At 44.9% G+C, this 26,173-nt stretch overlaps 1 protein-coding gene across 1 annotated transcript in view; it reads right to left on the minus strand.

Moving 5' to 3' along the window:
• Positions 1-5,733: 5,733 nt before the first annotated feature.
• The window catches only part of necab1 (N-terminal EF-hand calcium binding protein 1), a 310,466-nt gene continuing 290,026 nt past the window's right edge, over positions 5,734-26,173 (minus strand). The window contains exons 12-13 of the mRNA XM_038809077.1: positions 12,011-12,102; positions 5,734-6,116 (exon numbers count right to left, since the gene is read on the minus strand). Coding sequence (XP_038665005.1) covers positions 6,088-6,116; positions 12,011-12,102 — 121 coding nt within the window. The 3' untranslated portion in view covers positions 5,734-6,087. The remainder of the gene's footprint in view (positions 6,117-12,010; positions 12,103-26,173) is intronic.

The following is a 26,173-nucleotide window of genomic DNA, read 5'->3' on the forward strand; positions in this document are numbered from 1 at the left end:
CTTCTTGTTTAGGTCCATACCGATCTTCATCCCCAAAGCTTTCTTCCATAACCTAAATAACTTAATAATGGTGTTTGTGTGTGTGTTGGGAGGGGCAGGGCAAAAAATCCAAGAGTTCCCAAATCAACACTGCAAAGGAGGAAAATTAAGGGAGGCATGGCCAAACCTGCAATACTCACTGGCAACAACAGCTGAAAGGGTGAGGGAATGGATGCACAAGCTCAACTCAGAGTGGGTACAAATGGAGGAGGCCTCCTGCAAGGGAACGACCCTCCAGGCCCTGGCCACGGCAGCACTCCCATCCTGCTCGGCGAAATACATATCGTGCCCAGTGGTAATGGTCACACTGAAAACGTGGGGCCAGCTAAGAAAACATTTCGGGCTGACTGGGATGTCCCCCATGGCCCCATCTGTGGTAACTACAGATTCCCGTCAGGCATGCTAGACGCGATGTTTTAAAAAATGGAGACAGGATGGGGGAACGCTGACAGTTAGGGACTTCTACGTAGGGCACAGACCAGCAATACTGAATGAACTGACGGAGGAATGGGAATTGTCGACAGGACAGGAATTGATACACTTACAAATGAATGTTTTCCTCCACAACGAGACAATAGGATACCCCAGGGCCCAGATACCACACTATTAGAGGACCTGGTGACCATGGACAATAAGGAGGAGGGACTCTGTGGGAAAAGATACTGACAGCTATTGGACAGAGCCCAAACACCACTGGACGAGACCAGATGGAAATGGGAAGACGAACTGAGGTCAGAAGTGGGGTAGGGACTCTGGAGCGAAGCAATGAGCAAGGCCAACTCCACCTCCTCCTGTGCAAGGCTCAGCCTCATGCAGTTCAAAGTGGTGCTCAGAGCACACCTGACCAGAACCCGAATGAGCAGGTTCTTCCCGGAGGTGGAGGATAAATGTGAACAGTGCCAGAGGGGCTCAGCCAACCACACCCACATGTTCTGGGCTTGTCCCAAACTTGCTGGGTTCTACAGCCTTTTCCGAGGCAATGTCCAAGGTTGTGGGGTGGGGGTGAAGCCATGCCCAAATGTGGCAATCTTCGGGGTATTAGAGCAGCCAGAGCTACACATGGGGAAGAGGGCCGATGCCCTAGCTTTCACTTCACTAATCGCACGCCGGAGAATCCTGCTCGGCTGGTGATTAGCAGCACCACCCATAGCTGCAGACTGTTTAGCTGTCTTTTCGGAATTTCTTCACGTGGAGAAGATAAAATACATAATCTGAGGGTTGGAAGAAGGCTTCCTTTCTGCATGGGGGCAATTTGTTGGTCTATTCCAAAACCTGATTGAGGCCAGCAACAACCAATAGAGGGAGAAATGGAAGGAGTAGAGGGGGGGGGATAAAACAACAAAAGGCAAGGAGCAATGCCAGGGAGACACACTACAGGGTGGAGGGGTGATGGGGGCAGAGAGTCTGAGATGGGCAAAGAGGGACAACATGGGGGAGATGGGGAACACCACCCCACCCCCACTCATCCACCAAAAAAACCCTTGTATCAACCAGGGAGGATAGCAAGGGGGTTGCCATGGGGAGACGGGAAGGGGTTAGGGAAAGGGGGCTGGGGGTGGAGGGTACAGGTGGGGGAAGGACATGTCGAACTAGACGGAAACAATCTGTAAATAAAGTTAAGCAAGATAAAAGCCTTTTTGCGTTACACTGTACTATAAATAAATATAAATGTCAATGTACATAATGTTGAAAATGCCAATAAAAAGACTTAAACAAATATATAAAGCAATCAGGTAAAACGTGCAAATACAGTTGATAATACTAAATAAATTAGCAAAATAATAAGATGGTAATTCATTTAAGTGACTAAAGGTGAAATCGAAAACAGTATGCACTTTGAATTTCTATGGTGATTCTCCTGATCTAGTGGTCTATCTAAAATGGCAATTTATGCCATTTCTCCAGGTGTTCCACCAATATTCCACTAAGGTTTTCACCAAGGCAGTAAATCAGAAGCACTCCATGGAATTTCAGGGCCCAGCCGTATTAGTAGGGTTAGCATTTACCGTGTCCAATTGCAATAAAACAGTGACTGAAAAGAAAATAGAGCACTTAACCAAATTATCAAGAGTTGTGCAGGAATTGAAGAATCATATTAAAACTGTGAACCTTTCCAGTACTGTGTTCAGTTTTAGTCACAGAGAAACAAGTATAACATTTAAATCCTTGAGGTGAAGCAGAGAAGAACCAGGAAGTCCCAGTATTAAAGAATTAAATTCTGAAGAAAAATTTAAATTCAAGAGGATACAACTAAGAGGGGATCCCATAAAGCCATTTGAAATAGAAAATGGGACAGAAAAGACAATCACTTCAAATTAAACCTAAACTGTAGGACAAAATGCGACAGATTTGAGATGTTGTAAACGTAATTTAGGAATGATGTCAGGAAATTCTTCATCACAGAAGGGACCTGGATAGAGAGATGGAGCTAGAAATTTTGCAATTATTTTTGAAAATAATTTAGATGCTTCAGTAAGAAAACTAATTTGTTTCTGGATGTATGAGGTTAGGAAGAGTTGGGGAGTGTCTTTCAGTGTTACCCAGCTTGTGATCTTATTTCTTAGTTGGGCTTTATTGTTTAAAATACTTTGGCTGGGATTTCCCCTGATATCAGCAAAGTCCGATGTCGGGCTGGCAAAGCAGTGTTGAGCCAGTCGACAGCAATGATAGCTTTTTATGTGTGGGACTTCGATGAAAAAGAAGGATGGGCATGGTTACCATGCTGTATTGCTGGTGGGCAGCCTCTGATTTTCCCACCCTACCATTACCTCAGCATTTTGATGATCCCTGTGTCATATATAAAGGCCACCCAAGTGCATAGGGAGCACACCAGGAAACATTCTTTACCCAAGTGTAATCTCTGGCACCATGCTGGAAACCCCTGACACTACCCTGACATCCTGGCAACCCGGGCACTATCCTGGTACTCCCGCTCAATCCCTGTCCTCCCACTCTGTCTTAAGTGCTGCACTGCCAAGCTCCCCTCAAAGTACTGCTCACCAGTTGCACTCCTGAGATCAGTCATGTATCGCATTGTTCTGACATCATGCCTCTATGGATGCATTATTTGACGTGGGGCTATAATTCCAGCATGTGAGCCCAATAATGTCATACTAATATATTACACCGATGTTAAACGGAGGGGGCGATCGCTTCCTGCTTTTACGTCGACATGAAATGTGACTTAGGCCTTCTGATATTTTCTGCTGTCGCCACCAAATCTGCCTGAAATGAATGGGAGCAGAAAATCCAGGCCTTTGTGTTACAGTCTTTAATTTGAAAATAATGTAAACATATGTCTGTATAGATTTTCAAAATTTAAATTTGTAAAAATCCATTGTGTTTATGATTTATTCTTTTTTTAATAGATTTGACTAGCTTACTTGTGCTATTAATGCTTGTGTACATTTATAACAACTTCCTTTCTGGTGAAAAGAAATCCAGGTTTTTCATCACAGGACAGTTTTAATAAGCCACAGTTAACTAACAAAGCTCATGAGCACAAATGGGAAGAACATGGAGATACGCAAGAAATCAAACATTAAAAAAAACATTGTGTGACTTCCTCCACAAGCATCCATCAACAACAGCAATAGGGCTAATTTGTTTCAATGTAAACAGTTTAGAACAGTTTACACCACGTCTTCTGAAGTGCTCAATATAGATACACAGAAATTTGCAATTACAGTTATTGCTGAGCAAAGCTAAAGGACCTAAAACTGGTACATATGATTCATTATTTATGCCACACAAACCACTGCTGAAACCATTCACATTTAAGTAGAATAAACCCAAGTCAGACCAAGGAGAATGAAATAGTTGCCTGCAATTTCTATGGGCTCTCTGACCTTCTGCAGTACTTGGTTGTTAGTTATGGGTCTTGTGCCATTTCTCTAGAGGTTTGACAAAGTTTTTGCTAAAAGGAGGGCAGTATATCAGGAGAAATTTGTTTTTTTTTGCTCTGGACTGACTAGTATTAGATCAATACAAGGTATTACTGAATTGTGTCTACTAACTGTTGAAACTTTACATTTAAAAACGTTTCCATAGAATCAGCAAATCTCAGTGGTGCAGAAGGAGGGCATCCGACCCATTGAGTCTCCATCGACCCTTTGAAAGATTACACTACCTAGGTCCAATCCCGGCCCTATTCCTGCAACCCCACCATAAAGGGAAATTTAGCATGACCAAACCACCTAACCTGCACATCTTTGGACTGTGGGAGGAAACCACGCAGACACGGGGAGAATGTGCAAACTCCACACAGACCCTGAGGTTGGAATCGAACCTGGGTCCCTGGCACTGTGAGGCAGCAGTGCTAGCCATTGTGCCACCGTGCGTTCATCAGTTTTGTTCAACAGTTATCCTTATCGATCCTATTAGATCACTTTAGGGTCAACATGTTGGAACATAATTATGTCATATTAAACATTGACTGACAAGAAACAATTTTTTTCTTTATTTGCTTATGGGATGTGGGTGTCGCTGGCTGGGCCGATATTTCTTGCCCACCACAAATTGCCCTTGAGAAAGGGCTGATGTTCTGCCTTTTTGAACCACTGTGCCCATAGTGCTGTTGAAAAGGGTTTTGCCCTGGTGACAGTGAAGGAGCAACAATATAGTTCCAATTCAGAATGATGTGTGACTTAGAGGGGAACTGCAGCTGGTGGTGTTCCAATGTATCTGCTGCCCTTGTCCTTCTAAGTGGTAGAGGTCACGGGTTTAGAAGGTGCTGTCAAAGGATCCTTGGTGAGTCTGCAGCGCATTTTGTAGATGGTACACACTGCTGTCACTATGCATTGGTGTTGGAGGAAGTGAATGTTTAAAGTGGTTAATAGTGTGCCAATCAATTGGACTGCTTTGTCCTGGATGGTGTCAATCTTCTTGAGTGTTGTTGGAGTACCATTCATCCAGACAAGTGGAGAAAATTACATCACACTCCTGACTTGAGCCTTGTGGTTGGTGGACATGTTTTGGGAAGTTGGGAGGTGAGTTACTCTCCACAGAATTCCCGGCCTCTGATCTATCTTGTAGCCACAGTATTTATATGGCTATTCCAGTTCATTTTCTGGCCAATGGTAAACCCCAGGATGTTGATGGTGGGTTATTCAGCAAGAGTAATGCCGTTGAATGTCAAGGGGAAATCTTTAGACTCTCTCTTGTTGGAGATGGTCATTGTTTGGTTCTTGTGTGGCGCAAATATTACTTGCTATTTATAGCACAAGCCAGAATATTGTCCAAGTGTTGATGCTTATGGACACGGACTGCTTTAGTATTTGAGGAGTTGTGAATAGTGCTGAACATTGTGCAATCATCAGCGAACATCCCTGACTTCTGACCTTATGATGGAGCGATGGTCATTGGTGAAACAGTTGAAGATGGTTGGATCTCGGAAAATACTCTGCTGAACTCCTGTAATGATGTCTGGGACTGAAGCAACCACAATCATCTTCATGTGTGCTTGGTATGACTCCAAATCAGAGAGGAGAGTTCTCCCTGATTTCCATTGACTTCAGTTTTGCTAGGTTTCCATGATGCCATACTCAGTCAAATGCTGCCTTGATGTCAAAGGCAGTCTTACCTCACCTCATGAGTTCAGCTCTTTCGTCATTGTTTGGACTAAGGCTGTAATGAGATCAGGAACTGAGTGGCTCTGGCAGAACCCAAACTATGTGTCAGCGAACAATTATCTCATTTTCGTGATTTCCTTAAAAATGTGATCATCTAAAGTTGTGTGGTACAAATAGATTATAAAACTACTGCATTACAAGATATAAATCAGGGTTACAGAATATATTATGGCAGTACATTTGTGCTGTTCATAAATGATACAGTTTCCTATTAATTAATGATTTATTGATCAGAACACAGTACTTCCAGTCATGTATTAATTTATCATGTAGTTATATTGAACATTTTATCAAATGTTTACATTACATATTATTTTATTGTAGCTTGTTCTTACTATTGTAATACAAGTGAAGTTATTTCTAGATGTTTCACACAAAATTTCATACTACTTAAATTTTCTGTAGAGAAGACAATTTTTCAGTTATTATTCAGAACCCACCATGATGCTGTGAAAGAAAGAGAAAACATTGAGTTATTCCCAAATATGTAAAACATACGCATAATCACTCATTTGAAAATGTTTAATACATGAATGTATGAGTACCACATGAACCTGCATGTGCAGAGATCTATACGAGATGTTCTCAGGCATGTCATATAATTAATATGGATTTACGATAATATTTTGCCACATTCAGTTGGTCTACCACAATATTATGTGATCTAAGCAAATTTGCTCCTAAAATTAACATCCTCGGTTTGTGCTTACAAATGTTTATTAAAAGGTCCAAGTCAATATGAGAGCATAATTAATGGAACAGAAACTCAGCGGATTTTATAAAGTGAGGTAGAAGTCAGTCTGAATCCATTTGCTCTGTATTTCTGCTTTTGAATCAAGAACATCTGACCCGGCTAGTGAGTGTCATGATATCCACTCATGTAAACAATGAGATAATGAGATGCAGACAGGCAGTAATTGACACACAGGATGACCAATGAACACACAACACAGAACAACCAATCACCAGATAGAACACCACCACTATAAAGCCCACAGGGCATTAAGACTCTCCCTCTCTCAGGACCCAGCTACTGAGACAGTCAGAGTGCACAAGCTAGTGAGCACTATGACCATGCGGTAGCTAGTAAGTCTGATCAAGCCAGTAAGAGGTCATCAGTAGGATTAGTAGAATGTCAACCCACAGCAGAACATGTACAGCAGTCCACTAGTTAAATAAAACAGCGTTGGATCATCTCCTGTGTCAGACGTTTGTTTCTAGCTTCACTGCATCCAGTTGCAGTCAACGTCGAACCAACCTGCTTAACACATCATGGTACCAGAGTACTATTAATCCTGCTGGACCTGTCTCGAGTGAATCTGAACAACCAGCAAGTGGCCATCCAGTGAACTAGAAAACATCCAGCCTCCTCCGCAGCTCTGCATCTCCGGCAACCTCACCGCCAATTGGAAAATCTTCAAGCAAAAGTTCCTCCTGTATATCGAGGCCTCCGACCTCGAGGCAGCATCGGATGCCAGGAAGATTGCGCCATTCCTCTCGACTGCGGGGATCACGCCATCCATATTTACAACTCGCTTACGTTTGCCGATGGTGAAGACAAGACGAAGTTCAAGACAGTTCTGCTAAAACTCGACAGTCCAATGGACCCCGATGCTGACTGCCTCGAGTCTCTATATTGGGTGGGCATCATAATGACACACAAGCTGGTCTCCACTGCACCTGCAACCCACCTTTCGATCCTCAGTGTGGATCCTGACGATGAGTGGTGTGCTATCCTCACAGTCAACCAGGCTCGCATCTGATTTAGACTGGACACCGGCGCATCTGCGAACCTCATATTACAGTCAGATAGCAACAGCATCCGTGACCAACCAAGCATTCTTCCACCAGCCAGCCAACTCCTTGACTACAATGGCAATGCCATAGCTGCCAGTGGATCATGTCGGCTAGGGGTATCTCACAAGGCAATCAAGGCAACATTACGATTCAAGATCGTCCAGCCTGACAGGGTGTCCCTGCTCAGTGCTCATGCCTGCAAGCTCCTGAATCTGGTCCAGCGAGTCCGCACCATGTCCTCGGCACCGGCGACTGCCTCGCCCGATGTGAATCTCCAGGCCGAGACAGACGACATTCTCACACAACACCACAACACGTTTGATGGAATGGGCATGCTCCCATATTGCTACAAAATATTGCTCAAGCCGAACGCCACCCCAGTGATCCATGCACCACACCGGGTGCCGGCTCCTCTCAAGGATCGTCTGAAAAAGCAGCTACAAGACCTCCAAGACCATGGCATCATCTCAAAGGTCACGGAACCAACAGACTGGGTCAGCTCCATGGTCGGCGTAAAAAAAACCTTCTGGTGAACTCCGCATTTGCATTGATCCCAAAGGCCTGAACCGCAACATCATGCGAGAGCAATACCCGATCCCCAAGCATTTGGTCAATCCGTTAACCAGTGAGATGGCTCATGCTAAATTCTTTACCAAGCTGGACGCCTCCCGTGGCTTCTGGCAAATACAGCTGGACGCGTCCAGTCGGAAGCTGTGCACGTTTAACACTCCATTCGGCCGCTATTGCTATAACTGCATGCCTTTCGGTATCATATCAGCTTCCGAAGTATTTCATCGCATTATGGAGCAAATGATGGAGGGCATCGAGGGGGTGTGAGTCTATGTGAACGACATGATCATCTGGTCCACAACGCCCGAGGATCACATTGTCCACCTCAAACAGGTCTTCCAGCGGATTCATGAAAATGGCCTCCAGCTCAACAGGGCCAAATGCTCATTTGGCCAATCCGCTATCAAGTTTCTAGGTGATCACATTTCACAGCAGGGTGTGCAACCTGATGCCGACAAGGTGCTGGCGATCAACGCCATGAAGACCCCAGAGGACAAGAAGGCGGCCCTCCGCTTCCTCGGGATGGTAAATGTTCTTGGGAAATTTCATTCCCAATTTGGCAGCTCACACCACGGCCGTCCGGCATCTCGTAAAGAAGTCAACAGTGTTCCAGTGGCTGCCCGCACATGAAAAAGAGTGGCTCGAGCTGAAGCTGAAGCTCACCACAGCCCCAGTACTGGCGTTCTTTGACCCAACCACGGACACCACGATATCTACTGACACAAGCCAGGACGGCATTGGGACGGTGCTCCTCCAGTGAAACGACTCCTCGTCCTGGGCTCCAGTGGCATATGCCTCCAGGGCCATGATGCTGACCAAGCAATGGTATGCCCTGATCGAAAAGGAGTGCTTGGGCCTCATGACTATGTATACGGCCTTCCAAAGTTCACGGTGGAAACAGACCACAGGCCTTTAGTCCACATAATCCAGAAGGATTTAAATGACATGACACTTCGGCTACAGTGAATTCTTCTTTGTCTCCGCCGATATGACTTCGAACTTGTCTACAAACCGGGTAAGGAGCTGATCATCGCGGATGCCCTATCCTGATCCGTCACCACACTGTGTGAACAGGGCGACTTCATCTGCCACATAGAGGCACAGGTGCAGTTGTGTGCCAGCAACCTCCCAGCCACTGATGAACGAGTGGTCCAAATACGTGAAGAAACTGCCAAGGATCCTCTACTGCAGCACGTGATGCAACACCTCCTCCATGACTGGCAAAAGGGGCAATGTCCCCAATTCTTTAACGTTAAGGACGAGTTAAGGTTATTGAGGGAATCCTTCTTAAACTGGATAGGATCGTCATTCCTCAAAGCATGCAAGCTATGGTGCTCGGACAGATCCATGAGGGTCACCTTGGGGTCGAAAAATGGCGATGCAGAGCTCGGGAGGTGGTTTATTGGCCAGGCATCAACCAGGACATTGCCGACACAGTCCTCAACTGCCCAACCTGCCAGAAGTTTCAACCGGCTCAGCCCAAGGAAACGCTGCAACAGCATGAGATTGTGACCTCTCCGTAGTCTAAAGTGGGGGTAAACCTCTTTAACGCCAATGGGCGTGACTACGTGCTCTTGGTCGACTACTTCTCCAGTTACCCGGAAGTGGTGAAATTGTCGGATCTCACGTCCAGGTCAGTCATCAAAACCTGCAAAGACATTTGCCTGGCACGGGATACCACTCACAGTAATGAGTGACAACGGTCCATGTTTCTACAGCCAGGAGTGGTCCGGCTTTGCACGATCCTACAACTTCAGTCACATCACCTCCAGTCCCCATTACCCGCAATCAAACGGGAAGGCCGAGAAAGGGGTCCATATTGTCAAGCGGTTGTTGTGCGAGGCTGCAGACTCAGCCTCCAATTTCAACTTGGCGCTGCTGGCCTACAGGGCAGCCCCTCTGTTGACTGGTTTGACTCCGGCGCAGTTGCTCATGAACCGCAACCTGAGGACGACTGTTCCAGCCGTCCATGTTCCAGACCTTGACCACCACACGTTGCTGCAAAAAGTGCAGCGATCCAGGGATCAGCAGTATGATGCTCATGCCACGGATCTGCCTGCGCTTGCTCCAGTAGATGCTGTTCGCGTCCAGTTGCCTGAGGGAGGTTGGTCAGCCCCAGCTGTTGTTGTCAGAAAGGCCGCCCCAAGGTCTTTCATTGTTCAAATGGCTGACGGCTCCATTCTCCGGCGCAACAGGAGGGCGCTGCGGAGAGTTCCCCGCCCACCACCTAACTGCATTGCTCCTCCGGCTATCATGCCTTCTCCGGACGTCTCCTGCCATGAGGCCACCGATCTGCCAGCGATCCCGCCTGTCCACGACACCGCTGCAATGGCAGCAATCCCGCCTGTCCAAGTGCCGGCGTCTCCTGCTCCACCTCTGTGACGATCAACAAGAATTTGTCGCCCGCCTCAAAGACTGAATCTATAGACTTAATTCTTGTAAATTTTGTTCAGTTTGCTCTGTATCTGCATGATAGACACCTTCCCATGTACATAGGTTCATTAACTCATCACTTGTACATAGTCAGGCATGTATATACCTCCATGTTCCAAAACTTATTTTTAAAAAAAGGGGGAGAAGTCATGATATCCATTCATGTATATAATGAGATGCAGACAGGCAGTGATTGACACACAGGATGACCAATGAACACACAACACAGAACAACCAATCACCAGACAGGACACCACCACTCTAAAGCTCACATGGCATTAAGACTCTCCCTCTCTCAGGACCCAGCTACTGAGACAGTCAGCGTGCACAAGTTCGGGAGAACTATTACCATGCGGCAGCTAGTAAGTGTGGTCAAGCTAGTAAGGTCATCAGTTTGATTAGTAGAGTGTCAACCCACAGCTGAACATGTACAGCAGTCCACTAGTTAAATAAAACAGTGTTGGAGCATCTCCGATGTTAGACGTTTGTTTCTAGCTTCACTGCATCCAGTTGCAGTCAACGTCGAACCAACCTGCCTAACACATCAGTGAGAAATGAATGTTTTTTCTTCTAGCCTCCCCTCTATTTGAATGTCATTTTTGGTTTGCTGCTCAAATCTGTGGCCACCTTCATCAGAAAATGTAAAAGGATTCCTTCTAATCTCCAGCCAGACCAGACTTTGTCTCCACTCAATAGGTGGAACGTTACCCTTCTGAAATCCCATCAGGTTCACAGATGAGCACTACAATCAAAATTTAGTAATTAAATAGATCCAAAATGTTTAAGGAATGATCACAGGGCAGCATGGTGGCACAGTGGGTTAGCCCTGCTGCCTCATGGCACTGATATCCCAGGTTCGATCCCGGCTCTGGGTCACTGTCCGTGTGGACATTCTCCCGTGTTTGCGTGTGTTTCGCCCCCACAACCCAAAAATGTGCAGGCTGGTGGATTGGCCATGCTAAATTGCCCCTTAATTGGAAAAATGAATTGGGTACTCTAAATTTATTAAAAAATAAATAAAAAGGAATGATCACAAGAGCTCCTGACCCTGAAATTCCAGTTACAGGAAAAAAAAATTTAAAGTTCATCCTTGATCTTCTAATAATTTTTTTTTACTCATCAGCCATCATTAATTTTTTACTATTTCTCTAAAACCTGTCTTAATTGTGAAAATCTTCATTAGACCGCCCACTAATACTCTTTGTTTCAATAGAAAAGCCTACATTTTTTGAGCATTTCTTTATAACCACAGATTCCTGGTGTTATTTTAATGACTTCCCACTGTAACCTTTCCATAGTTCTAATTGCCTTCCTCTCATGGCATGCCCAGAAGTACACACAATACATGAACTGCGAGCTAACCAATATGTTGTACAATTGATTTCTTCATTCCCCACTGTCACAAAATTTGTAGTTTGCACATTAAGGTCATGCTTGACTGTTTACAGTAATAAGAAGAAAGGCTACCAGAAGTCAGTTCCTTACATATGCAATTAAGTAATATGTCAGATCAGTAATGAGCTTACAATGAGGTATCTTACCAGGTACAAGCATTGTTGTTATTAGTTCTGGAGTGTCCAAGAAATCCACATTGCTCCTCTGAAATGTCTTGCTGTAATTAGTCTGGATGTGGCTGTGTGGTGATTGACATACAAATCAGAGACACATCAATAATCATTCACACTTCTTGATAACTGCATTTTTCACATGCACCTTACATTTTACAAACTGTTACTATTCTATATCTGTCCCCAAGGTTTTGGTAAGATTTGGCAAGTGTTAAATAACGGATTGTTTAAAGTGGGCAAAGTTTGTGATTCAAGACACTTGCTAGCAGAATAAGCGACAAAATTCCAAGGGTTTTGAACAAACAAAAATAAAGTTTACTATGTAGATGGTCAAAAAGATAAAACGATTTGCAATATTTATTCTATTATCTAACATTTAGGTTTAATAAAAGGTGCATGTGAACTAACAGGCAACCTGTCGTCAAACACACCACATTGCGACAAAGACAGATCCCATGGATTTCTCAGCAACCCTTCCAGCGGAGCAATTCTCCGACCCCCACGCCGGGTGGAAGAATCGCGGGAGTGCCGGGCGATTCACGCCACGCCGCCCTGGCACCCGCACGCGATTCTCCCACTTCCCCCCCCCCAAAATGGCGTGTCGCGTTTTGCGACAGGCCGCTCCGGTCGAGCGGCGATTCTCCGGCGGCCTGCCTAATACGACCGGTTCATGCCGGCACCAACCACACCTGGTCGCTGCCGGTGTGAACAGCGTGCAACCGCTGCGTGTGGGGCCTGTGGGGGGCGGAGGGAGGATCGAGCACCAGGGGGGGTGCTCAGGAGGGGTCTGGCCCGCGATTGGTGCCCACCGATCGTCGGGCCGGCGTCTCTGAAAGACGCACTCTTTTCCCTCTGCCGCCCCGCAAGATCAATCCTCCATGTCTTGCGGGGCAGCAGAGGGGAGGTCGGCAACCGCGCATGCGCGGTTTGGCGCCAGCCAATCTGCGCATGCGCGGGTGACGTCATTTAGGCGCCGCCGGCCGCGTCATTCTGACGGCGCTGCTTTGATGCGGGTGTCAAGGCCCAGCGCGCGAGATTGATGCGCCGCCGCTCCTAGCCCCCTGGGGTGGGAGAATAGGGGGCAAGGAGCGGCCTCCGACGCCGGAGTGAAACACTCCGGTTTTCACTCCGGCCGTCGGCACTTTGTCTCCCTTTGGGAGAATCGCGCCCCAGATGTCAGTAAACACTGAGTCACCCAATCTCACTGAAACTCTGTCTCCCTCAGAAGGGTCTTCAAATTTTTCACTTTTGAATATCAAGCCTTTGAACTCCCTCAAAGGTACTCCGACTAAAACTGCATACCTCCCAGAGTTTAAATCTTACCTACTTCGAATCTGTTCCCTTGGATTTTCAAGTCTGCATTCCAGCCTCTACTTACTGGTGCAAATTAACTCTTTAGTAGCTGGCTAGCTTCACTGGGCTGGCACTGCCCCTGAATTTTACCAAACTACAATCTCTGGAGCTAAACCAAGCTATAGATAGCTTCTTCTCTGCCCTCGTCCTTTCCAGCATGGAGCTTGTTGCCTTAGCATCCCAGGACTTCTCCTAAACCCTAACTGCACAGAGCTAAAAAACCGCTCCTGGGACTTCTCCTGAGCCCCATCTGCACAGAGCTAACAATAACACATTTGATGCCTGGAGCTTGCTAACAGCAACACTTTTTCAGTGCAACCTTTTCCATTTCTCGAGAACGCTTCCTCCCCAGCAAATGCACAGATAAATTGAAATCGTCAAACTTTCTTCATTTATTTCCATGCGTCCTTCCAGGGCGTACTGAATGTTTTTGAATTAATTGCAGCTTTAACTCCCAAAACACATTCGCCTGTGCAAGACAATAATAGAACAGTCCCTATCGCCATATTGCAAGGAAGACCTTACTGAATTTGGGACCAGGTCAGTATAACTCAAGAAGGACCCTGTTCGTTTGAGTGGAAGTTTTTGGTCAGTACAATATAAAATAACACTAGGCTAGATTTCAGCAGGAATTCTCATGCTCCATTTTAACTGGTACTTGTTGCGTTTCTGCGAAGTGAAGAATTGGGGGGAGGTGGTGCTATGTATTTGTGTTGGGGGGGGGGGGGGGGCGGAGGCAGTAGGTGCAGTTTAAATTTTCTCAGATATAAGAAATGGTATAAGGTTGTTAAGAAACCATGATGGCTCTAAGTGCTATTAATGCAATCCTTTATTTTAGGGAGTTCCAACATCTGGTAAAGGTTCTCTATCCTTGAGTGCTGTTGCCTCATTTCCATGGGGAAACTAACAAAAATGTTGCCCCTGGAAAATAAAGCATCAGTGAACTGTTGGGATCCATTAACTTATTCAACTCTATGATGGCCTTTGTAAAAGAGATGACCAATCCAATGCAAGACTTTGGCCACAAGTCAAACTCCAGTAGATTGCATAGTTTTGCCAAAGTTTCTCTTGTGAAGTAGGCATAGTACAGGCAAGACATCTCAAAATTCACTAAACAGTTATGCTATGGTTAGAATGCATTCCTTTGACAAATCCAACTGGACAGTTGACCCTGTGATGTACACACAGTTGTTTTCTTTCCTCCTTCTGTTTTTCCTATGTACCCATGATAGCCACTGCTGTGACCCACTGAAACTCAACAATGTGGTTAGAACTGAGGTTGACAGTGGATGCCATTTACAGTGGTATAGACCAAGGTCTTTGGACCAGTTGAACCAAGGCTCCAGGATAGGTGGACATAATACAAACTGATAAAAATGGATATTCAGGACTTATGTCAGGAAGTACATCACAGATAAATTGACTAATATTTGGAAAGCCTTCTATATTAGCGAGTAAAGGCAATGACCTGAATTTTTCACCCATCAGATGCACACCTGGCATGCATGGAAACAAGCTTTTGGTCACAAATGGCCCCAGGACATGATTTCACACTGGTTGGTCAATTAACAGGCAACCAGCATGAAACACAGTGGGAAAGGCTCAGCACTGCCAGAGAAGGCAGGAAGAGGGCAGGCATAGACAAAAGGGAGGGTGTGGGCTGGAGCTTGAAAAGTGCTCCCTTAGAGGGAAAGCTGATGCGGTGCTGCAGGCCTGATAAAAAAAAGTAAGCTGCAAAGTGTGTGTAGGTAGCACATTCAAGCAGAAATCTCAGTCCCCAGACACCTTTTCTAATTTTATTTCAGGCCTGACATTTCATCTGCACCGTAGGGACTCTATGATCTCGCCCTGGATTGAGGTTGCAGTTAAAATGTAAAGGCCGTCTGGTCAATCGGCCCACACACCAGCTGTAAAAGCAGACAAGTCACGTAAAATTGCTTTAAATTGGCCCTTAATAGGCTAAATGGCCTGTTTGACTAAAATATCATACAATTTCATGTGATTCCAGATCGGGCACGTGCCTACCTGAACAACATAAAATTCTGGGCGTTACTTCAGGATTTATTTACCAATATTTTGGATGCTATTGTGATGTTCTATGGGGAAATAAGTTAGATATGCCAGATATGCCTACCTCAGCTCCACCAACCTTGATGATCCTTAGAATGTCACACTTTTTTTACTCACTTTATCTCCTCTTGAACATTTTCCAACCAGGGTCCCCAACTAAAACAAAGGTTCTGTCAAAGCTCCGCCCCAAAGCCCGCTGGTTTAAACTTTTTAAAATATATATTTTTATTGGCATTTGTATTTAAAAACACAGCTTCACAAACAGACAACAGTACAAGAATACTAGTAATAGAAGTTAATACAATAAAACTGACAAAACATGAGCCCCACGCTATCACCATGTCCATGACTGAGGTCCCTCTTTGGGGTTTAGTGGGAAGATTTTGCTCTTTCCCAGGTTGACTTTGTAACCTTAGAAGGCGCCGAACTCTCTAAGGAGTCCGATTATCTTGCTTATGCTGGCTAGGGGGTTTGACACGTAGAAGAGCAGGTCATCTGCAAAGAGCGAGACTCAATGCTCTTTGCCCCCTCTCCAAAATCCCATCTACCAATCCGCCAATCTCAGAGCGATAGTGGTTCGATTGCCAGTGTGAACAGGAGCGGGGATAGCGGGCACCTCTGCCTTGTTCCCCTATGCAGGAGGAATTTCCGGGGCTGGTGACGTTTGTCCCTACGCTTGCCATACGCGCTGTACGTGAGCTTCACCCAGGTGGCAAACCCTGCTCCGAACCCAAAACGTTCAAGTACCTCCAAGAGGTACCTCCATTCCACTCGATCAAAGTCTTTCTCAGCATTCAGGGAGTCAATCACCTCTGGTGTCCTCTCCCGGATGGGGTTATTATTATTTTCAGCCGGCATCTGATGTTCGCTGTTAATGCCTGCCCTTAACAAACTACGTCTGATCTTCTGCGATTACTTCTGGTAGGCAACTCTCCAGGCACCTCACCAGTGCTTTTGCATCAGTATTTAAAAGAGAGATGGGTCTGTACAATCCACACTATGTTGGATCTTTATCTTTTTTGGGGATCAGTGAGATCGAGCCCTGGGCCAGCGTGGGTGGCAGGCCCCCTTTGACAGTGACTCATTGAACATCTCCCGCAGGTGCGGGGCCATGTTGCTGAGAATTTCTTGTAAAGGTCTGCAGGGAAACCATTCAGTCCCGGCGTTTTCCCTGACTGCATGGAATTGATACATTCCATGATTTCGCCCAGCACTAACTATGCTCCCAGGCCTTGTTTTCTGTCATTCCCCACCATTGCTATATCCAGTCTGTCGAGGAACTGTTCTCTCCCCGAGTTCCCTTCCGGGTAAAAGCTCAAAAAGGCCTTGTTAACCTCGTTTGGGTCCACAACCATCCTCCTGGTCTGTCCCTAACTTGTGCTATCTCTTTCGTGGCTGCCTATTTTCTGAACTGGTGTGCCAGCATGCTGCTGGACTCGTTCGTATCCATGTTCGGCGAAGGCCCCCCATACCTGGCTTGTGACTGCCTTCCATGTGGCGAGCAGGTCAAATTCCATCTGCAACTTTTTTCCCTTCCGCTAGCAGCTCCACAGCTGTGGCCATGGAGTACCGCTGATCAACCTCAAGTATAGAGTTGATCAGTCACTCCTTGGCTACCCTCTCTTTCCTGTCTCTAAGGGCCCAATGATTTCACCCCTGATCACTACATTCCATGCCTCATGGATGGTGAGACCTCCCCATTCTGGTTGTAGGATACATAAATCATTGAAGGTTTGGGATATTTAGTTCAGATCCTTATCGGTGAGGAGCCTCCATGGGGGGCATTGGGCCCATCCCTTCTCCAACCCACGTCTATGTATTGCAGCGCGTGATCTGAGATTACAATTGTGGAGTATTCGGCCTTTGTTACCCCTGGAAGCACTCTTTTCCCATATGGGAGAAGAAAAATAATTATTTTTCTCCCAGGTGGTGAAACATCCATGCGTCAATCCTCCATCTGCTTCATAAAGGTGTTCAATTCTTGTGCCATGTGTGACATGTTCCCTGTCCTGGGGTTGGATCTGTCTAATTTGGGGTCCTGTACACGGTTAATATTCCACCCCATGATAAATTGGTAGGTGTTTGGGTCTGGGATTTCGACCATCGTTTTCTTGACGAATTCTGCTTTATCCCAGTTTGGGGCGTATATATTTACCAAGACTACTGGGGTCTCTTTCAATGTCCTGCTGACTATCACGTATCCCCCGCACGGGTTCGTCACTGTGCTCGTGCTGTGAAGGAAACTGTTGTGGTGATTAGTATGGCCATTCCCCTTATCCTGCTGTCGAAGCATGAATGAAATGTTTGTCCCACCCAGCCCTTCCTTACCCGCTGTCGGCCCTGTTATATTACCTTATGTAATATATATATTACTCTTTGAACCAGCTGAGTTGAGGAAATGAACAATAGTCATCTTTTAAAGATGAACTAATTTAATGAGTAATATAAATAATATTTGTGAGTCCTTTGTACTTAATACTCAACTAGTGAAAGAAATAAAATACAGTAAAGATAACTAACTAATTATACAATGTAATGATGAAATAACTTATAACTTCTCTCTCTCTCTAGCTATTCAATGTCTTGTCTGTTCACTCTCCTGAAGCACACTCTCCCAGAAAGGGCGGGAAAGTCTTTCTTATACCATCTGATAGTGAGACATTTAGTGTTGAATTGACTGTACTACTTTTACATACATTGATCATGTATATTGATATACAGAGATCGCTACATCCCCCTTTTTTAAAATTTTCTTGTAAATATTAAAAGAAAATTTAGTTGGGCAGCACGATGGCTCAGTGGTTAGCACTGCAGTCTCACAGCGCCAAGGTCCCAGATTCGATCCTGGCTCTGGGTCACTGTCCGTGTGGAATTTGCACATTCTGCCAGTGTTTGCATAGGTGTCGCCCCACAACACAAAGATGTGCAAGGTAGGTGGATTGAACATGCTAAATTGCCACTTAATTGAAAAAAAAATGAATTGGATACTCTAAATTTAAAAAAAACATTTAGTTACATTTAGTAATGCAGTGTATACAATGTACAGTAATCACTGGAATCGTGAAAAAAAAGTTCACAAATTCAGACGATTGGGTCTTCTCTTTGTCGATCTTCTTTAACGTCAAAGGTGATGAAGAAGTTTGAATGTCTTTATTGATCATCAAATTTGAATGCATTTGCTGTTCAATTTGTTTTGAAATTATTTGGTTCAAATCAAGATTACAAAAAATCTTCACAGTATCTGTGACTTGAAGTAGATCTCTTCGATTTCTTCTCAGAATGTTTCCATCTGAAGTTCTTATCAGATAAAATTTTTGAGAGAATTGCCTAATTTCACGAGCAGTGTCAGACCAACTTCCTTCAGGAAGTCTTAATCTAACAGTATCATTCTCAGATAGACAATTCTTTTGAATGTAGATCAAAATATCTCTGCTGCTTTATTTTCTGTTGAATTATCTTCAGTGTGCAATGTTGTTCAGGATCAGGGAAATGTAACTGAGGTAGAGTTGCCCTCAAAATTCTGTTGTATAACATTTGAGATGGAGATAATCATGTTGATAAAGGTGATGTGATGTCATGTAATTGAGGAAAGCTAGATAAAAATCAGTTTGTGAATCTTTTGATTTACTAAGTAGCTATTTCATAATGTGAACACCTTTCTCTACTTTTCCATTGGACTGGAAAATGAGGGCTTGAGGTTACATGTTCAAAATTGTACTTCAATGAGAATTCTTGCCATTCATGACTTGAGAAACATGGACAATTGTCAGACATGCTGATACGAGGAATACCATGCCTGGCAAATATTTCCTTGCTGCCTTTATGACAGTACTGGATGTGATGTCGTTCAATTTCACAAGTTCAGGAAAGTTGGAAAAATAGTCAATGACTACGAGATAGTCCTTACCAAATAAGTGAAAGATATCAGCACCAACCTTAATCCATGGTGAAGCTACTAGATCATGTGGTTGCAGTGGTTCTTTGCATTGATGATTTTGATGCGACTGACACGTTGAGATCATGTCCGATCATTGTTGATGCTTGGCCAATAGATCGACTGTCTGGCATGACGTTTACATTTTTCAATGCCTAAATGACCCACATGAAGTCTAGAAAGCATTTCAGACCTCATGCTTTGTGGAACCACAGTGCGATCCTGACTCAGCAGTATACCATCTACAATAGTCAGTTCTGACTGAATGCTTTGGTATTGCGGACAATTACCTTTAGGCCATCCAAGTTGAAGATGATGTATGACTTTCATCAAAGTAGCATCTTTCAGTGTTTCAATGCAAATTTGTTGAAATTTTACATCAGAGACAGGAAGTAACTCTGAATAATTGCAACTGAGAATCAACATCATTTATCGATTCTTCTTGAAGAATTTCAGTGTTGACTGATCTAAATAAGGTGTCAGCAATTACTAACTCTTTACCTGGTGTGTATTTTAGTGTGAAATCATATCTTCTTCATTTCATCATCAGACGTTGAAGTTTGGAAGTTATATCATTAAAGATTTGTTCAATAACAAGTGGACGATGGTCGGTTTCTGCCGTGAACTTGGGTAGACCATAAACATAGTTGTGGAATTTGGAAATCCCAATAACTAGCTCAAGACACTCCTTTTCAATTTGGGTGTACCTACACTCAGTCTCAGTCATGGATCTTGACACGTAGGCAATAGGAACCCAAGTATTGAAATGGTCTTGTTGAAGTAAAACAGTACCTATGCCATTTTCACTAGCATCCGTTGAGATTTTAATAGGTCTTGTAGGATCAAAAAATGATAAACATGGAGCTTGTATCAATTGTTGTTTTAAATCTGTTCATTCTTCAGTATGTTTTTCAGTCCAGCTGAAATCTGTGTTCTTTCTGATCAGTTGAAGTAGTGCAGTTGTTCTGTTAGCTAGATTTGAAATAAACTTTCCAAGAAAGTTGACAAATCCGAGAAAGCACAAGACTGCCTTCTTGTCTTTAGGAATTTGCATTACATTGATAGCTTGCACTTTATCTTGATCTGGCTTTATTCCTTCAGCTGTGATGTTGTCAACGAAGAATTTCAAAGAGGAGGCGGCAAACATTCATTTGGCTTTTTTTAAGTTTCAAACTATGTACATTAATCCTTTTGAATACTTCCCAATAATGTTTCATATGCTCTTCAGGTGTTGTTGACCAGACGGTGATGTCGTCAACTGTAATAAGTCCACAAATGCAGAAGTCCCGTCACCAGAATTCCTTTTATTTACAAACCCAGCAGCTAAACAACCATGAACATTCAGTCTGCTGTCTACACCGGGAGTGCGGAGGATCTGGCATTCCCTGTTATATACACAGAAAGGGGTTCCCTGATTGGGCCACTAATCAGGTAACTCGTATTCTAATTGGCCAATCTCAAAGGCCTGGCCTAAATCATTACACCCCTCCCCCCCCAAAGTCTGAGGAACCCCCGTGGTCTTCGTGACTCATGGGTCTCTTGCTTCGTTTTTGCACCGGGTCCGGCTCCTCCACTTCGGCCTCCGATGTGTGTGTGGCGGGGGGGGGGGGGGGGTGTTTAACGGCTAGGCGCCCGTCTTTTCTGATGGGAGTGCCTGAGGGGCGGTTCGCCACTTTCCTCCGGTGGCAGGGTACAGCTGCGGCATCATCCACGGTGTCCATATCCAAGTCCGATGTGGTGTCGGAGAGGCGTGAATAGTTTGTCAGGGAGGACTCTCCATGGTCCTTGGTACACTGGTCTGAGTCAGCTCCGGAGGGGGAAACAAATCTGAGGCCCGCACCTGGTCCAGGTGTTTCTTTATTACATGTTTTCCCACATGAATCTCATACGACACAGGTCCTGTCCTGGTCTTGACTGTCCCTGCGACCCATGAGGGGCCATTCGCATAATTTCTGACCCATACATTTTCACCCGTGTTGAACTGCCTTTCTCGGAAAGTGTTGACGTGGCCCCTGCATTGGGCCTCTTGGTGTCGCTCTATTCTGCCACCTAAATTTGGGAATAGTAGACTCAGCTGGGTTCGGAGTTCTCTGCCCATGTGTAGCTCTGCCGGTGCTATTCCCGTTGTGGCGTGTGGGGTTGTTCTGTAGTCAAATAGCCAGCGCGACAGTTTGATGTCCAATGATGCTGCTGACTGTTTCTTCAACCCGACTTTTAAGGTCTGGATGGCTCTCTCCACCAAACCATTTGATGCCGGGTGGTATGGTGCTGTCCTTGTGTGCTGAATGCCATTCGACTTCAGAAATTTTGTGAAGTCCTGGCTGATGAAAACCGATCCATTATCCAAAACTAACACCTTCGGGACACCATGAGTTGCAAAGGAGGTGCGGAGTTTTTCAATGGTAGTTGTTGAATTTACAGAGTTCATTTTGTAGACGTCCAGCAATTTGGAATGGGCGTCTACTATTATAAAAAACATTGAACCCATAATCGGGCCTGCAAAATCACCATGAAGTTGCAACCATGGTCTACCTGGCCATTCCCATGGGTGCAGCGGGGCTGCCGGTGGCACTTTCTGCCCTTGTTGGAATTTTTGGCACCGATCTACCAATTCCGCTATATCTGTGTCCAGGTCCAGCCACCAGACATAGCTTCTGGCCAGCATCTTCATTTTTGAGATTCCAGAGTGCCCATGATGTAGTTCAGCCATTATGGCTTGTTGGCTTTGACTTGGAACTATTACTCGAGCCCCCTATAGCAGGATCCCGCCTTCCATGGTGATCTACTTTCTTCTGCTCCAGTAAGGGTAGAATTCTGCCTAGATCGGTCCTTTTATCTCCCCACTTTGCACCATATGTTTTATTTTTGATATAATCGGGTCCCTTTGGGTCCATAAATGAATGTTTTGTGCGGCCACTGGAAGGGTGTCCAGGAAATGTAACGTTATTACCGCTTCCTCTATTTTGGGTACTAATGGCTGGGCGTCCTGTAATGGCAGCCTGCGTTTGCCACCTGGGTTCCTGGCCAATGCTCCAGTTGATACTGGTACGCTGCCAGTAGTAGGTCCCAGCGTTGGATCTGGGCAAAAGCTATTGGTGGTATTGCTTTGTCTTCTTTCAACAAACCCGGCAATGACTTGTGGTCTGTAATTATAGTGAATTTCCACCCGTACAAATACTGGTGAAATGTCTTCACCGCAAAGATCACAGCCAGCCCTTTCTTTTCGATTTGGGCGTACTTTCGTTCTGCTGCTGCCAGCATCTTGGAAGCAAACGCTACAGATCGTTCCTGTCTCTTTTGCCCTCTGTGTGCCAAAACTGCACCAACGCCATATGAAGACGCGTCGCACGTGAGCACCAACTCTTTCCTGGGGTCGTAGTGTGCCAAGACATTGTCGGAGGGAAGCGGTTCTTTTATCTTCTTGAAAGCCCAGTCATGGTGGGTGGACCACTCCCAGACTTGCCCCTTTTTAAGTAATTGGTGTAGAGGGTCCAAGATGGAAGCTTTGTTTTGTATGAACTTTCCATAATATGTCACCAGTCCTAAAAAAGACCTTAACTCTTGGATTGTGATGGGGGCTGGGGCATCTTTAATGGCCCTCAACCGATCCTCCAAAGGGTGTAGCCCTGATTTGTCAACCTTGTACCCCAGATAGATTACTTGAGGTGCTAGGAAAACACATTTCTCCCTCTTTTGGCACATGCCTGCTGCTGAAAACCTCCGAAGGACTTCCTCCATGTTTTGCAGTTCTGCCTTTGTTTTTCCTGTAATGAGGATGTCGTCCAGGTAAATGGAGACTTGTGGTAGCCCTTGTAATATATTCTCTATTGTCCTCTAGAATATCGCACAAGCTGACGATACCCCGAAGGGTAATCTTGTATACTGAAAAAGGCCCTTCAGGGTGTTTATCGTTGAGAATTTTTGGGACTCTTCGTCCAGCTTCAGCTGTGGATATGTGTGGCTCATATCCAGCTTTGAGAATAGGAGTCCTCCAGCCAGCGTTCCCAATCCGGGGAATTGGGCATTTGTCCAGCTGTGAGTAGCGATCAATCATTTGTTGAAAATCTCCACAAAGGCGGACTAAGCCGTCCAGCTTAAGGACAGGCAGCACAGGTGCCGCCCACTCTGCAAACTGGACCGGTTTTATTATTCCCTCACGCTCTAATCGTTTTATTTCCAAAACAACTTTCTGCTTTAATGCGAAGGGTACTGGTCGGGCCTTGTAGAATTTTGGGACTGCCTCTGGATCTACATGCAATGTCGCCTTTGCTCCCTTTATTGTTCTGAGCCCTTCTCGGAAAACCTCTGGGTATTTGCACAGGACTTCGCTCAGGCGGCCATTTTCCAGCTGGAAAATGTTTACCCAATCCAGCTGGATCTCTTTTAGCCAGTTTCGTCCCAATAAGCTTGGCCCCACACCTTTCACTACCATTAAAGGCAGCCTAACCAGTTGTTCTTCATAAGCCACAGTTACATGCGTTGTGCCCAACACTCTCAGTCGTTCCCTTGTGTATGTCCTCAGTTTTGGTGAGGTCCTGGTTAGGATTAAGGGTTGTGTCCAGTGCGAATTTTATTGAATACTGTTTCCCCTATCACTGATACGGCTGCTCCAGTGTCGACTTCCATCAGTGTGGGATGTCCATTCAACCTTATGGATGATTTAATAGGTTTTGATTTCACCAATTTAGTTGTTCCTTGTCAGAGGTAGGTGGGGCTTCTAGGGTATACATTCTCCTGTACCCCAGCCTATGTGACCTTCTCCAAGATGATGGTTTGGGGCTTCTATTTCTTCTTTCTGGCTCCGATCTCTGGCAACAACTACAATGTTGGGCGGGCGAAAGGCTGCTGTCTGTCTGGACCTAATTTTCCCTTGCTTGGGAGGGCTTCTGCGAGTGGGCCTGGTTAATTTAGTATCCGAGTCGTTCCTGAGGGCGGCTATGCAGTTGCCTATCCCCCAACATAGTCCCTTAACTCAGTTGCGCCAGTGTGGGCATCTACCTCCATCGGAGTACCCTGTAACTCATGCGCTCCGCTCGCCGCTTTTTCGAAGAACAAAGCCAGCTGCAATGCTTGTTTGCAATCCAGCTCCCCTCTGTTAACAGATGTTTCTGTATTGCTAAATTATTTATTCCACATAGCAAATGGTCTCGGAGCATCTCATTTACTGTCAGGCCAAATTCGCAAGCCTCTGCTAATCGCCCTAATCTTGTTAAAATGTTTGTAACTGACTCCCCAGTGTCTTGGAATGCTGAGTAAAACAGATACGTTTGCAGGATCAGAGGTGGCTTAGGGTCACAGTACTCTTTTACTAAGTCCATCAATTCCAGGAAAGTTTTTATGTCCGGTGCCTCTGGAAAAGTGAGACTGCATATAATGGCAAAGGCTGCTGACCACACATTGTTTTCATCCGGAATTATATTAATTATATTGTTTGCTCTAAAAAAAGTATTTCATCCGCTCTACATATTGGGCCCAGTCTTCCACTGCAGGATCAACAGAGTCCAACTTTCCGAGTAAAGACATTTTGCCTGTCAGTGACTTACCCTCAATATGCGGCAGCTGCTGACGAGCAGGTTTCTTTGGGTCGTTCCGTTTTCCTCATTGCCATTGTAATAAGTCCACGGAGGCAGAAGTCCCATCATCAGAATTCCTTTTATTTACAAACCCAACAGCTGAACAACCATGACCATTCAGTCTGCTGTCTACACCAGGAGTGCAGAGGATCTGGCATTCCCTGTTATACACACAGAAAGGGGTTCCCTGATTGGGCCACTAATCAGGGAACTTGTATTCTAATTGGCCAATCTCAAAGGCCTGGCCTAAGTCATTACATTAACATAAACCCGAAAACCTTCTATGTTCTTGGTCATTTGTACCATTGTACAATGAAAAATTTCCAAAGCTGATATAATTCCAAAGGGCATCCTGTTAAAACAGTACCGCCCAAAAGGTGTATTAAAAGTACAGAGAAGGTTACTTGAGTCTTCTAGTTGCATCTGCTAAAAACCATGAGATGCATCAAGTTTGGTAAAAATTCTGGCATTGGCCATCTCTGCAGTAATATCTTCCTTCTTTGGTATTGGATAACGCTCTCTTTTTATATTGCGATTGAGATCCTTCAGATCCATAGATTCTTATCTCACCTGCAGGTTTTTTTATGCCGACTAGACAGCTAACCCAGTCAGTAGGTTGAGTAATCTTTGATAGGATACCTTGAACTTGCAATCTTGAAAGTTCAGCCTTTAGTCTGTCTTTAAGAGGAGCGGTACTGTCTTTAAGAGTACACGTTTAGGTGAATAGATTACCGATTTGGCATCCTTCTTCAGTTGTATCTTATACTGAAAAGGTAACGTACCCATACCTTGAATTACATCAGGGCATTCCTGTAAGAGTAGTTGAATGTCATCTTTGACCGTAGTCGACTGACAGGTATTCAGAAAAATTCTTTGAATGAGCTTCAAATCTTTGCACGCTTGAGCTCCAAGTAAAGATGAACGAGTATCATTTACAATCTCGAATCTTATTTGTTTTTCAAAGTTCCTGTTTGTGACACTCAGGTAGCACGAACCATGTGAGGAAATGGGATTGCCATTATAATCTCTTCATGAGCACTCTGGAAGTACCACCTCATAATGACTTTTTATCTTGCACAAGTCCTTGGAATTCAGAAGATTCGCCGAGGCACCTGTGTCCAGTTTGAAAATAATTGGAACCGTGTTAATATACACAGTAGTCATCCATCCGTTGTTAACTACATTGACTCTTTGATCTTTCGTTGC

This window comes from Scyliorhinus canicula, chromosome 10 (assembly GCF_902713615.1).
Source record: "Scyliorhinus canicula chromosome 10, sScyCan1.1, whole genome shotgun sequence".
In the NCBI taxonomy this organism is placed as follows: domain Eukaryota; kingdom Metazoa; phylum Chordata; class Chondrichthyes; order Carcharhiniformes; family Scyliorhinidae; genus Scyliorhinus; species Scyliorhinus canicula.